The 16,933-nt window shown below is 39.3% G+C and overlaps 1 protein-coding gene across 1 annotated transcript in view; it reads left to right on the plus strand.

The window, feature by feature from the left end:
• The first annotated feature begins 2,230 nt into the window (after positions 1–2,230).
• LOC150102134 (polypeptide N-acetylgalactosaminyltransferase 16-like) overlaps positions 2,231–16,933 on the plus strand; it is a 135,587-nt gene continuing 120,884 nt past the window's right edge. The window contains exon 1 of the mRNA XM_090398794.1: positions 2,231–2,348. Coding sequence (XP_090254920.1) covers positions 2,238–2,348 — 111 coding nt within the window. The 5' untranslated portion in view covers positions 2,231–2,237. The remainder of the gene's footprint in view (positions 2,349–16,933) is intronic.

The raw sequence follows: 16,933 nt of genomic DNA on the forward strand, positions 1-16,933 counted from the left end.
AAAGATAAAAAAAATTCAAGTTCCTGAAAAAAAAAAAAATCTTCCTGTCTGTGGCTTCGGAGTGTTCCCAGAAACTTGAGTTTATCTGGGGCATCTCCATGCAGTCACTACTGCAGACCAGCGATAACAGTTACTTCCACAATGTTAATCTCACCTCTTCCTAAACTCGTTCACTGACAACGCTCTCCCCGCTTCCTTTGTTTACACCTTTCACTTAATCACCACCTCCAAACGAATGATCGAGTCCCCAGAGCCTTGCTAAACACCTTTATTCAATTTTCAGAGATGACTGCATGCTCTCTTCTTCCTTTCTGCTGTTGAAAATTTTCTTTTGCGTCTCTCTTATAAAAACCAATTAGTAACTTATGTTTCTGTCAAAACTCATTTCTTCTGCTTATTCTATCAATTGAATTTTGAAACCTGTAACCCTCCAAATCATCCTTATAGGGAGCACCGCACCGTCTTGGTCCGCTCTTCCCTTGGAGCCTCTCCACCACTTCGCTTCAACCTTAAGAAATCCAGGCGACTAAATATGCTTATAATAGTTCAGATGCGGTCGTATCAAAACTTTAAAAAGGCAAAACATGACTTCCTTTATCAAGACTGTGTGATAAGGAAATTATTGTATGTGTTTTCCAAGTAATCCGCTCTGTTGTACTCTTTCGTGCATATTTGCAATACGTCATCTGAACTTAAGTTCTGTACCCATCATTAACCCCCCCCCCTTCCAAAAAAAAAGAAAAAAAGAAAAGAAATCTGTACCGTCTAATTTGTAGTCCAGTTCTCCCTTATGCACTACATTTTGCATAATCAGCAGTACACAAACAGAGAGCAGAGTCTTGTAGAACCTTTCTTCTCCTAGATTCTTATGTATACCGCTGTTTGATGTATGGCAATCCCATCGCTTGATTCGTGTTACCAGCCTCATTCGATAAGGACCATGCCTTTTGGTTGTTAAGCCCTGGATTCGAATCCCATTTAGGTCGTGAAGAACTTTCGCAAGGACGTTTCAACAATAACAACAACACTTCATGTACTCCCCTGTTTGCTCTGATTTAAGCCATAAATGGCGCATCTTGTCGAATGTCTTTGAAAAGTCAAGCAGTCTTATGGCGAACTCATTTCCTTTAAGTAACTCAACTGTCATTTCATTAAAGAAAGTGAGTAGATTACAGGAAAGATCTTCCCTTCATGAAGCCCAAGTTGTTCTCCTCATACAGTATTATAATGCTATCCATCTATCCGTGAATTCAAGCCGTAACCATATTTGCCGATATCTTAACCGCCACGCCTGAGATCCCAATTGGTCTTTGCTATCTCTGTCCTGGCGCCTTCTTTATGCAACGAAACTATTTTGTCCTCTTGTCGTTCCCCCGGGGCCCTCTCAGTACTGTGACTGATATTACACAACCTGGTATTGAAAATCCTTTAGCTCTTTCTCGTAATGCACGGACAGCTACCCATCACATTCTAGGCATCGATATTTTTCAATATACAATAGTTCCACATATTCTCTACCAAAGTGATCACTCAGTAATTCATGTTTATTCTGCTTCTGTCACCTCCTCCCCACCTGCAGCTTTCATTAAAGTGTTTCTAATACATTCACTCTTTGTTTATTTGTCACATAGTCGAAGAATGCTTTGGGATTTTGCTTTCAGCCTGTTTGGCTAATTTCTTCTCATATTCTCAATTTGCTTTTTCTTTCCCATGATTTTTTTTTTTGATAATGATTTTTAATAAAAAAAAATTGAAGAAATGTATGAAGTGACGGCCATAGGCAAATCCCACGTTATAAATTTAATTTACGTTATTTTTATTTGTTAAGAGCAATAAAACGAAGTATTATCAGACTGAACTAATATTCAAAGTCTGCATAATCAGATTTTGATTATAAAAGGTTTAGAGGTAGAGGTGTTTTTTTTTTTTTTTTTTTTTTTTAATTCACGTTATCGTTCCTCATTTCTCTCTAGCAATCTGATTGCTCATTTGTCGACCGGTTTCTAGCATGGCGTCGCCTTTTATCTTTTTATTATCCGTACTAACAATCAACAGGTGGCATGCTCACTGCTGCACGCTTTGCTTTTCCTTAAAAATCAGACGATCCCACAGTCATCTGTTTATTTGTCCCAACCCTGTAACTTCCGTTTACAATGGACTCTCCCGTTAGACTTCCGTCTTGTCCGGGTTACTTTGGCGGCACATTCAGTAATATTCGGTTCGTGGCGGCCTGCGTGATGAGGCTGAGACGGTACGTCCGTGTGCTAGTGTTAGCGATCGGGCTGTTGACGGCGGTTTATGTGTTTCTGTTGGCAGGATTCGGTAGTGAGCGACGCCGGAGACGTAAGGTGAGTTCAGGTAAAGTGACATAAGATTAATGGAAAATTGTCGGAAGAGTAGCGTGTACATTATCGAAACGGTGACAAGGAGGTGTTAAGATGGCTTTGAAAAAAAAAAAGCATGTTTTAATCAGAAAGAGAGATAAGCGAATGTTTCTCCACATGCACATAAACTGTTAGAGGCACACAATAGCGTATCGAATGAGTTAAGTGCATAGTTAAGAGTTGGAATAAGAATGTTTATTGTCTTTTCGCTTTTTTTTTTCTCTGCATAGCCTTTAATGCACTCCACTGTTCATGAAATGCGATACGACAAATTCCAAAGAACGCTGACAAGTACAAACTGCTAATTAATGAATCGCGTAATTTAAAACGAGTCGGACAATGGTGACCATACAAAAGTGAAAAGCTCAGATAGTAGTTACATAGTTTAAAAGAGTAATAAAATAAATAAGTTTCCGATGATACTTGAAATAAATCCTACCTCAAAAATTAATCAAAGATAGATTTTATGGAAAAGAATAAATGGTTTTAATATTTAAAAAAAAAACTTTAAAAAGTTTGAATTGATGTATATTTATTAAAAGAGATTTTAAATCCGCATTCTCGAAATAGAAACGAATAATCGTGCATGCTTGAAACCATTAGACTTTGAGTTTGCAATTCAAAAATTGCATCTAATTCCCAATCACATTCTTCTCGCTCAACGAAACAATAGTTTAAGAGGAAATTCTGTCTCGAATTTGGTCCTAACCTTCCTTGTGTAGAAGGAAGAGCTCCTATCAAACAAATTCTTTAAAATATGGCGCTGTTTTCAATATGAATCATTTTCCTTCTGTCTAACATAGGCATATTCCGATGTTGAATTGTCACTACCATACTTAAGAAATTAAGATCTCATTGGACGGTGGGGGAGTAAGACGCACAGGGAAAAGGTTTTTTCCTATTTTTTAATGAATATGTATATATGCCTTGGATCCAATACTGTTCGTGTAAGGTTGGATAATTTTAGTTATGTTATGATGACCAATTTGGACAGATTGTAGTATGGCTTATAAAGCTTGAACTGCTACACATACTTATAGCTTGATCGAAGGGGATGGGGACGCCGAAATTAAATTTTCATTATTATATTACATCGATTCCCAACCGGGGGTACGCGTACCTCCGGGGAATACGTGCTGGGACGTTCAGGGGTACACGAAAAATAATCGGTAATGGCAGAAAAACAAGTAAACTACTTTACACTAAGATAGGCACTGCACAAAAGTGTCGGTATTTAAAAACAGCTATTTTAAAAACAAGGGGTGCAATTTATAGAAATGGGTTTAAAAGGGGGTACGCAAGGTGGAAAAAGGTTGGGAACCACTGTTATATTAGTATAGCTTGGAAACAAAGTTCAGTCAACTCGGGTTTTTCATCTTGCAAAACAAGCAAACCAGTCAAAAGAACACTCGCAATAAACAGTCTTGGGACTTTTAATACATCAGCTTCATAGCAGTAGTTGCTTCGGCCATAATCAGAAATAACAATCCTGTTTAGATGAATGCGATGCGTTTGTATGTAGGTCTGTAGTAGCAAATAACTGCACCGAACCCATTTCAATGTTCTGGAAAAGCTGCAAGAAAGATACGCGACTGATTTTAGCATACTTGTCATAGTGCTTTCGCCCTGTGTTAAATTAAACTGACTTTTGGAAGCCAAAAGGCAGTTTAATAATAAGTGCAATTTAAATCAGTGCAAAAAGATCTCCTTTTTGTTTGAAGTTTGTAAAATTATGCCCATTCATTTTTATTAAAGGAAAAAAGGAAAACTAATCGTGTATGGAGGGGAAATATCAGAAAAAGAAGGAAATGCATTACCTCGGGCTTTAAGTACGGAAAGTGATTAGAATGACGTCACGAGCATAAAATTTGAAGTATGTTGATGGTGTCTTTAGGAAAACCAATCACGTTTGGTTGTAGTTACTGTTCCTGAATAAATTCAGTTCATGTCGTCATCCATGATGGACTCTTGTTCCCATGTGGTAAGCATTGGTATCATTTGGAGACTAGGTTCGCCATTAGCATTAAAAAAAAAAAAAAATTGAACTCGCCCACGACAGCATGTGCGTTTGTCGTACATTTCAATCCGGTGAGTGGGTGATCTGGTTAAACATATTATGTAACAAACACAGAACTTTTTTTCAAATCTCTAGTAAACAGGGCGATGAAAGTTGTCCACCACTGGTGTCCTTAGGAGGTCAGCCTGTTAGTGGGAGAGCGGGCACGATATCCACTCTGCCAACCAAGCTGGCACAGGACAGATCGCAGCATGAACCTTGCAAGTACCTAACTGATCCCAAAATTCAACAGAAATATCCATCTACCCACACGAACCTGCTTGACCCTCGTAGAAAGCTCGAATACCTCTCTAATTCATACGAATGGTGTTCAACGGGATTCGCTCCGAGAGAGGACCAAGCTTTCAGTGCCGTCGACATCAAACCACTGATTTCGCATGAGAAAGACATTCGTGTTATCTTCCTCTGTCCGCATTAGTCCAGTTTTAGCTGTAATTTATAGTTTTGCACGAAGTAAGGACCAATATTGTTATTTGTGAGTTGAATGCTACAATCAGGTGCTGTTTGGTTTTGGAATCCTCGGAAGTCCATTTGTCTTTTAGCGCATTCTTTCTTCGATCCTATTGTTTGTTTTCCATGGTCGGCAACTGACCATTGCATTTGCCCACGAAAGAAAACAGCCAAACTGTTTTCTTTCGTGGGCGCATCAGAAAATCAAAAGCCTTATACGAATGTTTTAGACACTTAGGAAGTTGAATTCATTACCATTTGTCGATTAATAGAAAACATTCCTCTTCTCTCTTTCTCTCCAACCATTACTGACTTTGTTTAAAATTGCAAAACAAGTCAGTCCTCCACTTAGACAAGTTGATGATTGAGGATGTCTGCATTTCCAGGATTGTAAAGTTATCGATACACGTCACTCACCTCCTTGGATTGATTTAAAATCGATAACTTTGTTCCCCTATAAAAACACAATCACGCAAATTCTCACATGCAGTTCCAAACGGTGTTGTTCATTTGTATATGTTTCGATAAACTGAGTTATCAGTATATAATTTCTTTCATATCTTGCAATAAAATAATTTAGGACGTGCACGGGAAGATGCCCTTTTAACTCACGCTTAGTAGGAAGGGACATCGTCTGTACCAACTGTTGCGCAGGATCTTTTAGCTTTTCATTATCGGTCGATTTCTTTGAAGTGACACCACGCGACTCCTGTGGATGTTAAAATGGTGTGTTAATAGCATTAGGAGAAGTCGTCATGGATACCGAGGATGTAGAGGTCAAGGATTCTGTGATGCAGTCGAAGATATTGAACAAAATTAAAAAGCTTCGCCTAAAAGAACAGAATCCATCTGCTAGCACTTGCCATGTACTGCTCGATCCCTGTGGGCGTACAGGCGGCGTCTTGATGTCCAGAAGTGATTGCTTCCTTTGGAGAATGCGAATAGCTTACAGATTCTCCTCAGCAGAAGTCTTAAAATGCAGTGACACGCACAAATGCGTCTAATGTACAGACAGCTTGATTAACCCGTACTGAGATAAGTTACATTTGCTTCGTTTCTATCAACGGATCAGTAATTTTCTTTCTTCACAGCTAAAAAAAGTGTGGAATGCTGCTTTAAAAGGTCCTGTTAACAGGACATTTAATGCCGGTACTTCTTGTTCATAGCACAAACCATTCTAGATTAAGATTTGATGCACACCACCAGACACCGGGGGAGGGGGGGGGTTGTCTAGGACAAATCAAAAGGAGTAGGCGGGAATGCTTTTAACATAAACTTTATCGATAGGTATCCGGTCCCCATCTCTTACCATCGCCGAAGTTTCTCACGGTGAGCGAAATAAGTGATGTTCCTAATCCTAAACAGCAGTGGTGTAGCTAGTGTTTCGCCGCCCGGGGCGATCCCTGAGTTTTCCGTCCCTCTCAATACTTACCAAAAATACTACAAAAAGTCAAAACAACGTGTAGGGAAATAAATTAAAACCCTATGTTTATTTTTGAAGTAAAACTTTAATTCCAACATTCTAAAATGTTATTTTTCTTGCTTTTTTGTTAGCAAAAATCGTCGATGACATTGGCGAAGTGTATTTCATAGTAATGCAGGTAATTCGTAATCAATTTTATTTAGAAAAACTCTTCTGACAACTAACAATACTTACAGTAACTGTGAGCAAAATTCGCAGTAGGATTACAATATTTGGAAATGAGTTCTCGAGACTGTATTTTAGAATTAGCTGTAAAAGTTCAAAAAGGTTCAAAGTGCCTCCCGGCGCGGACCTCCCCCCCCCCCTCTAGCTACGCCACTGCTAAACAGTATCCTGTTTTAGTGTTCTGATCTGTTTACTGGATTGTGCGATTAAAATGCATTTTATTCTGGTAAGAAAAATGTTACATTTTCTGCGCCAATGATCGACTATACTCTGAAATTGGCTGAAGATATCATTCCAAATGATTATCCGCAGGGATGTGCTGGTAACTTTTAACAAGCCGTTCGCTTAAAAAAAAAAAAACAACTGCGAGTTCCCTCTTTGAGAATCGCAATCCCCTAGAAGTGTAAACGAATTCCACTGTCAGCAAACATCTGCTTAATTTTGCCTGGGCTGCATCTTAGGGAATTGACCTTATTGGGTTCCTGACAATTCTAGAAACACGAAATCTTTAGCGAAGGCAAAAATAAGAGGGGGATGTTTGTTGAAAAGTAATATTCCTGTTAGCGGAGACAATCCCTGCAGTAGAGGAACACGACTGTAAGCTCTACTCGGCCGGATTTTCTATCGCCATATATCGCTCAATTGCCGCTGGCCTTTGTGGACTGAAAAGTATGTGCAGCTCTACAGCTTATTGTCGGTTTAACAACTGGCTGGCGTGAATCGGTTACAGCACGCCACTGGGTGTTAGGGTAACTTGGCGGATTATTCTTTTGGAAATAGTCTTCACCAAATGGATAAACTGAGCTTCAAGGAAGCGAATCTGGTCAGCCATTCAGCAGATTCGAGGATCTGACATATGCACGCATCTTCCTCCTTGTCCCATTCGGCCTGCGATATTGGCAGATGGTCCCACCAATTAATACTGCTCTCGCAGTACCCTGAATTTGCCGTGAGAATCGCCAATTAGTGATATTTGTTTTATTGTACGCTTTCTGTTCAAACATCAAGGGAATTTTTGTGTGCCCAAAGCTGCCGTTCTGGAACTCTGAGGTTGTGTATTAAGTCCCAATTGTAAGCTTGTGATATTCATCACACGTTCCGATATTCATCACTGCAGATAGTGGTCTGCAGTGACAATCGACAGACATACACTGTCTCGCATTCGACACACAGTGCACTGTTGTGCACAGTACCGTCGACAGGGTGTAGCATAAAGGCAGCCTGCCTCACGGCGCGGCTTAATAAGGACGCTCGTTCAGTCATATTAGGGTAGGCGCCGTCACTACGCTAACAATTTGGCGTAGCAAGTGCGGAAAAAAGTTTTTCCAGCTTAAACTAATTAAAAATTATTTGCGGACAGCAATGACCCAAGAAAGATTGGTTGGTCTAGCAACTACATCGATAGAGGCAGACATAGCTTATAATTTAAATTTAGAAGAGCTTAAAAACAGTTTCATTGTGCGATATCCCCGTAGAGCAAACACTTAATTAATATTATTATGTAATTGTTTTGCATTAATCTTTCTGTTGTAATAAAAACAAAAGAGCAATTGGAGATTTTCTTATATTTTTGCCTTATAATTTATCAGCGGCGATATTTAATGGTTTGACTCAGGGCGCGATCTAATCTGGCGTTTCTAGAAACTCAGATTGTTCATACCACAGAGCATTATTTGTTAATTTCATATTATGCAATTAACACATACCATTAGTTGCTTTGCAAGTTCAATCAAACCCTGAAGAGATAGGGTTCTTTATTCCATGATGCTTGCAACGACACGTCTGATGCTAACGATTGTGCGCCCACACTTCGTAGAGCCGACCTTGGCTTTGTGCCAAGAAAAGTCAATTCATGCTGAAGGAGAGAAAGAAATAAAGGATGTACGAATTCGTCACCAACACGAGAAATCACGTACGTTATACATAAATTTTCCAACTGTTGTACAAGCAAAATAGTTACCATTTTAAGAACTAAAATTTTCATAAAAGAAAAGCTAATTTTTCGACGTATAATAAAAAATACTCATCCCACGAAACGCATTGATTACCCTAATATCGGAATGGATTCTCCTTCTTTTGGCATGCGCAGAAATGTCGAAGGGCCTCGCATCTGTGAGCGTACAGTATCACACTTTACTCAATCACTTAAGTTGTGTTCTTGATCCATCATCACGTTGAAGTGTGTGCGCGCGCATACACTAGTGTGTGGATAATCATGTAAATTATTGTGTGCTTAGCCAACTGGCCACTCATGTGTAAACCGTATGACTTTCCTTTTTAAGTTAAGGGATATTACATCCCATATTGTTTCATAGCCAAATAAGAAACTCAAATAGTTTCATGCCGAATATAGTAGAAACTATATAAAGTTCGGCGAGTCCAAGAGTAAGCAAATACCTGGGTAGTGTTACAACTGACCCTAAAGGGAGTGCAACACTGAGGCAACTCATGGTAAGGGTGGAACAAGCTCCGATCACTATTTTTGATATTTCCCCATAATGTGAAACCCAGCTCCTAGGAGCTGTATTACTGTTCTACATTATGAGTGAGAGAATGTCACTACCCAGACCGGTTTCAACCTTTATTGAGGTCTCATCAGTGAGTAGCTAGACCTAGAAATACCAAGTTTGTAGCAAACAGAACTTACATATACCCTACTATGAGAATTGCCAAGAAGGTGTCCTAATAAATTATTAATTATATGAAGAGCCAAAGGCTTCAATTTCTTCTAAACAGAAATGAAGCCTTTGGCTTCATTTCTGTTTAGAAGAAATGATCAAAACCATTAATTGGAGAACCGAGATAGGAGGACATCAATACAGTAGAAATATTTGTAAAACAAAAGCCAAAAGTGCAGTATTTGATTAGTTAAAAAAGCGATATCAGACTCGAAGACCAGCCCTGTTCCAGACGACTACTCTCAATCGATTGAGACGCTGTGTCGAAGCATCGAAAATCTATCCGGCTGCAAGCACACTTGTAGATTGTCGAAGGAAAATCGGCATTCCAAGAGATGCTGTTTCACGTCATCCTGCCCAACTGGTACATCAACAAATGCTATCGAAATATCACGTGTCAGTTCATCCAAAACAAATTGAACATTGCATCATTATCTAGCAATTTCTTGCTCATCGTGGGAATAAAAATGTTTAATCAAAAAAATTTGTTACTTTCCCCTCCTTTAACAATCGAATGCAGAAAATCAGGATGGGTGAAGCCCCCACCTTCATCTATGAGAAGTCAGTTCGAGAACAAGACCTACTGGAATTTCGAGGGCGAAGGTTACTTGGAGCTGGTTCCGAAAATGCACGCCATCTAATACCGCTATTCTCGACAGCCAGAGGGAGTGCACGCTGTTCAGTGTGAACACTACCGCCACTCGTCAACTGAAAGTGGGTATTTTGACAACAGAAAGCAGATCTCGCATTCGTACACAGCTTCGAATACAAGAAAGTCAGGTTGAAATAGAGCTTTTCGCCTACCAAACATACGGTTCAGACTAGACATGCTGCGAACACAGCATGAGATTTCTTTTCTTGGTTTTAGTTTAACTTCGAATCTCTGGCATAAACAAATTACAAATATCGCCTCCTCCGAATTCAAAGCATTTTTCGCCCGTGGCGTTAGTTTACCTCTGAACAGTTATTTTCTAGAAATTTCAACTATCGAAAACGCTGTTCTCATATTTTGGGGTGGCGACCTAAGAATGTCCTAAAAATACGAGATTAAAGCGGTTAGGTAGATTAGTGTTCCATCTTTCAAAAATCCACTCCAATCTTTGCAATTCAGACATTCAATTGTTGCAACTCGCGTTTTCTACAAATATTTCCTTGGAACCTGTTAATCGGAATCGGCATTACTAACCTCCCCCCCCTCCCCCACCTTTCTTCTAAATCTATTAAAACGCGTTCAGCAAATATTAAACACTCCATTCTTTCACAGTTCTTCTCCAAACTTGAAGATAATTTTCTTCCCTGTACTTTCTTTTTACTGCTATCTTTTGGAACAGCCTTCCTCCTTTTGTATTTCGTGTAGCCCAATGTAACAGTCATCAGATCCAACAGTGATAAATTTCTTCTCTTCCCCACTTTTCTGTCCATTCACAGCGCTAATGTGTTATAAGTTGAACAACCTCTAGTGGATTAGATTGCTATATTAAAAAAAAATATATATATATAAATGAAACAAAACTAGCCCACTTCCTGTGTTGACGACGCTTTGCAAATGTTGAGGAAACCGACTGGGTGTCGATAGTTCTGCTCCTTCCTGAGTCTTATGCCGTAGAAGGATGCCCGAGGAGTTGGATCTAGAATATATAGCACCTAATGACTTGTTTCGTTGAAGAATTTTAACCGGGGGAGTTGGTGCAGTTGTTTTATGAATTGTCAAACTGTCGATTCCAAAGTTTCTGTTACGACTACACACCAGAACCAGCATACAAAATCTTTACATTAATTATTGTACTAAATTTTACGTAATGATACTTTTATTAAATAAATGAAAATGGGAAAATTAGAGAAAGTTAACTTTTCGTATTCTGCAACTTTTCGATTACAGCACACACTTTCAAATTCCTTTCCAATTTTGGAATCATGCTTTAATAATAAAATTTGAAGAAATTGATTGTGCATTAAATTTTGATTAAAATCCACATCCTTCAGAAATAAAAATAAGTAGTGGGTGGGACAAGTATTAAATTCACCAGACACCCGGCTCTAAAGGCCAAACATGAAGACCCCACCCCCCTTCGAGCTAACTTCATTCCTCATGTACGCAGCGTAGCAGGCCGACCTAACACCTTGAAGACAAGCATCCGCCTCTTATGGAATGGTTCGAATCCACAGCCTGTTGGCTGTAGAGCGGTTTGTTTTACTCACAGGCGTCCAAAAGAGCAAATAGGTTAGATTATATTAATATTGTATTTTTTACAACACTCAAAGAATTAAAATAGAATTTAATACTTCCTATATTTCGTCCTAGTCACTAGGACATCTACGGGGATTGCAAAAACAATTAATGTAACATGCACACACTCAAAAAGAATTAAAAAAGTATGTGCATGTTACATTAATTGTTTTTGCAATCCCCGTTGATGTCCTAGTGACTAGGACGAAATATAGGAAGTATTAAATTCTATTTTAATTCTTTTTGAGTGTTGTAAAAAAATCCATTAAGCCTCCAACATGATGTCCTCACAGCACTTAAGCCTCTACACACGTATATATATTGAAAAGAAGGATATTGTCAGTGGGAACAGTTTAGCAGGATTTTTTTTTTATAAACAGTGATTTTTAAAAAACGTAATCTTATGCCAGTTTTATTTTGTTCGTCCACCTGGATCATAAAAGTCGAATTATATATCATCCCTGATTTTAAGAATCCTTTTTGAAAAAATCCGGTATCTCGTGCAGCACTACAGACTTGTATGAAGCTTTGTGGGAGTGGAAATTTTTCAGGTTTTTCACGTACTCAGATAAACAGGCAAAAACATCTCGATGGATAAGCAGCATATTCTTCGTGCAAGCTTTGTTTGCCTACACTTGGATAAAGAATATAAGCAATAATGTTTTACAATAGAATACAATACAATTGAATAGAGTGAGACGCGATTTTAAAATCAAAATTTCTTTTTGATGGATGCATACGTCGAGTTGGGCAGATCTCCAAAAACAGAAAATATTTATTCATATAATGAATCGAGGTAAGAAAGTTAACATGTCATCTACAAATGCCACTGACAAGCAGGTGAACTGAAAACCAGTTAAACTTATGCGTGGGGGGGGGGGGTTAAACCGTGAAACCACAAATGAACAGGCTGTTTCTTGTAGGGCAGGAGAGGAAAAAAGAAATGCTGAGTTGTATTTTCCGGGTTACGTCTCGCTTTGTCAGAACTCCCTTGCTACCATTCTGCCCAAATGTTTCACTGGTGTTGTATAACCGGTTTATGTTTTGAAGTGACCATATTAGTCATCACCACAGCAATCGAAATTTAATGATCATTATCTTGGCGAACTTAGTTTAAGGAAAATATTAGCATATCTTAAGATTTCGTGTGCGGTTTGTCTTTTTTATTTATTTATTTTTAAAGACATGTTTAGGAAAAGACTATTTTTTTGTTTAGTCATCTGCCAACATACAAGAGGAAGAGTGAGGAAAATAATGCTAGATGACATGCTGAATGAAAACAGGTACACAACCTTGAAAGAGAAGGCTGCTCAGCATTTGCAGAATACTTAAGAAGAAATCTCCGACAATCCAAAGATCTTGATATTTTGGAAACGGATTCAGAACCCTTGATTCTCATGTAGATCTTACAATACTTCAATACCAAAATGTTGCCTAATCATTCTCATAGCCGAGTATTCAATGGCACGCAGCAAAAGGAAGGCGTAAGTGGATATACTAAGGAAGACAGTCTCGTATCTGTTAATTTAAATCCAGAGTGATTCAAATAAATCGGGAGTATGTAATTGCAGTAACGCATGTTAATCTGTATACATCACACACCAGCTTGAATTCGGATGCAAGAAACTTGGATATGGGAGATAGTTAGAAACCAAGAAAACTGAAGAGTGGTCAACACCTTAAGAGTATTCTGGCCCTCTTCACCTGCATAGCCTCATGGTAACCCACATGTTAGAACAGCCGAAGCCTTAGAGGCACGAGTTCTAGTCACTGACTAAAAGGAACTTTTTTTCGAATGTCTTTCTTTAAGCTGATTTCGGAGAAATCAGTCAATCCATCGGAAAAATACACCGTAGAGCACATGCGTACCTACTCTCGGGACTCTTGTTTTTCTTCCGCATAACAGATAAACCGGCCAATCACACGCAATTTACAGACACAACACGCTGGTTTCCTAGCTATAGTCGCTTTGTCGTATTGCTAAACTACGATAAAACATATATAGTTCAGGAGGATTAGTAAACAGGAGATGAAGGCATACGTCCGACGTATTATTATTATCTGAGACCTCCAGGGAGTCCAGGACTCATCGAGGGAGTCTGTAAATTACCCAACCCAGCTATCATACCTTCCCTTAAATTCATTTACACTAGATGCACTCACTACCTCAAAGGGCAAATTATTCCACTTGCTCACTGCTCTCTGAGAGAGAAACCTAGCTCTTACCCTTTCTTGACTGAGAACAACCTTAACTTCCATGGATGCCCCCATGTTCTCTCCCCGCCTTCCATATAACGAAAAATTTCATCATTTGAAATGCTATAACACCCATTCAAAAGTTTATAGACCTCTATCATATCACCCCTCTTTCTCCTGTTAACCAGAGTCTGTAATTCACATACTCGCAATCTGTTCTCATAATCTAAATCCCATAATCCGGATATAATCTTTGTAACTCTTCTTTGCACCCTTTCCACAGCTTCTTTAACCCCTTGAAACCAGGGAAACCAAATCTGCGCACAATAATCCAAGTGTGGTCTTATCAAAGCTTATAAAGAGGCAAAATTACTTCCTTATCCTTGCATGTCAAGGTTCGTTTCAGCATAGAAATTATCCTCTGAGTTGTATTTGCAACTTTTGCTATGTGACCTTTGAACTTTAAATTCTTATCCACCAATACACCAAAGATCTCTTGCCTCTTCAGTTTCTGTAGCATAACTCCGCATAATATAATATGCCGCTGGATCTCTAATCACGCCAAAGTGCATAACTTTACACTTCCTAACATTAAACTGACAGCCATTTTCATTTGCCCAGATTTCCAGTCTATTCAAATCATTTTGTAATTGCTGAATATCAGTAGCATCCCTGATTGCTCTGCCTATCTTCGCCTCTTCAGCAAACAATTGCAAATCTGATGATAGACCCTGCTTGAAGTCATTAATGTATAGATTGAACAATAATGGCCCAAGGACTGAACCCTGAGGTACACCACTGGTTACCTTAAATTTGGCAGATTCACACCCACTGTATATCACTTTTTGATATCTGTCCGTCAACCATCCCCCGATTCATGTCAAGAGATTATGTTCCAATCCCATATTCTAGTTTACGCAACAGCCTATCGTGTGGTATCCTATCAAATGCCTTAGAAAAATCCAACATTATCATAGTGTATCCATTTCCTTTATCCAACTCGGCCTTAATATTGTTATAAAATATGAGCAAATTGTTAAAACATGACCTTCCTTTAGTAAACCCATGCTGTTCCCTGCAGAGTATAGAATGATTGTCTACCCATTTCTGTATGCGAGTTCTTACTAACTTCTCTAAAATCTCCAGAAATACTAATAGGTCGGTAGTTAGACACATCAGTTTTTGCACCACCCTCGTGCAATGGAACTATATTACATTCCTTCCATTCCTGTGGTAACATTCCTGAGCTGAGACTCAAGTTATACAAATGTGTGAAAGGCCTAGCCAATTCAGCTGAACATTCCTTTAACAAACGGGAAGATATTCCATCTGTCCCTATTGACAAATGTTTATCCAGGTTATGCAAAAGCTCTTCAACCTCATTTTCATGAACCTCTAACTCTTCATCCAACGTAGGAGTAGCACTGTGCACCATGCTACATACACCTGGTTGATATATCTTAGCAAAGTGAGCACTCATTAACTGAACAATCTCCTTAGCTTCGGACACTCGTGTACCATCTACATTCAATAAAGTTATTCTTCCACATTCATTCTTTCTTTTACTTGCGGAATAACGATAAAATTATTTTGGATTAGCTTGCATGGCCAATTTCTTTTCATACTCCGTTTTAGTTTTCTCACAATACTCGTTACTTTTCTGGCCTGTGCTTTGTATATTTCATAACTCCTCTCACTCTTATTCTCACGATACTCTTTCCACATCATCTTCTTGTGGATTTCTTGCTTAATAAGGCTGCACATCCATTTCACACCCAACCTATTTACTCTTCGAACACTGGGGATACATTCAGATACCGCCTCATTCAAGCACTTTTTCAAAGATTCCCATGCATTGCTGACATTTTATTCATTCAGTAACTGATACCATGGGACCAAAGATAGTATTCTTCTAAGTCGATCATAATTTCCAGCTTTGTAGTTCAGCATGCAGCCTGTTTTAATCGGAGCTTCAATACAAGTAGATACTTCCCAAGAAAGAACATCATGATCACTGTCACCAATTGGTGGCAAAATAGCTATATTCTTGACAGAGATTCCTTCTGACGCTATGAACATTTATTCTTGTGTTTTATCTAGCATGCAAGAAACTATGCGAGGAAAGACTGGGGAACCAACGAGGGGGAGGGGAGGGGGTGGAACTAAGCTAATGCATAAGTAATTCCACTCTTTCCGTTTGTATCCAAAGCGACTAACTACTGCCTGGGATCATCTTGACTCACTGGCTAGATAGATAATTTATGCACTGAAGGTAACTGGTTATTTTTAGACAGCGTTGAATCGGTGGGCAGAAGAGCTGAAACCTTTTCAAGGACACCTCATTTTAAATGCTTTTCAGCGGCCCCAGTTAATTTCCGTAGTTGGTGTAAATGACCCGCAGTGGGTGGCTTTTTACAAGTTATTGTTCTGATGTCCCGAGCTTTCCAATAATAATGCTGTTCATCGGCAGAGGGATTGGAAATCATTAATAAGTTCACCTGCCAAACTGCTAATCGCTTCCACAGTGAGAAACCTTCGATTAAAAGGCCGTAAAATACTTGACTGACAGGTTCGTAATTTGCGGACGGGAGAGCTGCGGGCCCGGAGGCTAACATCCACTGTCATCTTTATAACAGGCTACCAACTAAACTGAAGTGCTCTTGCGGCTGTTTTTACTTGTGATACAAAGGAGGGTCCATTCACGGAAAAAGGGAGATAAAGAACTTGCCCTTGAAGACAAGGAAATGTATTTTCACGCAGAGCAAGTAATTTCTGTAGCACGAAATGACGTAGTTTCTCTGAAGGCTGTTTGCGGGATGCTTCGGCATCGTCCTCATTAGTGACTAATCTACAGTATTTTGGCCTCTTCAGACCAGCAAAAAACAAAACATTTTGTTTAAGCACGTGCATCGGAGAGGTTTTTGTGGAGACTTCACCGCAAACTATTCATCGAACTTACCAGCCAACCCCCTTGCAATAGCAGGTTTGTTGCTGCGAGGAAGCTCTTCGCTACCTCTTTAGCATGAAGACATTTCGTAACATCGGGAAACACATCTGTGATAAGATACGACCTTCCTGTTCTCGGCGACCTTCCCGGATGGTTTACTCTGCCCCACAACTCCGTAAAGTTATTTGGTGTCGATGTATTGATTTTGTTTGTCCTCCACGCATCGCGAAAAAGGTTACATCATTTGTTGCGCGTGGAATGTCAAGTCCCTCGGTATCTCGCACAGCTGCCCACACTGGCGTGCGCTCCGCAGTTTCCATTATTGA

The sequence above is a fragment of the Typopeltis vanoorti genome, chromosome 10, assembly GCF_054136105.1.
Source record: "Typopeltis vanoorti isolate ZY-2024b chromosome 10, IOZ_Tvanoo_1.0, whole genome shotgun sequence".
NCBI lineage: Eukaryota > Metazoa > Arthropoda > Arachnida > Uropygi > Thelyphonidae > Typopeltis > Typopeltis vanoorti.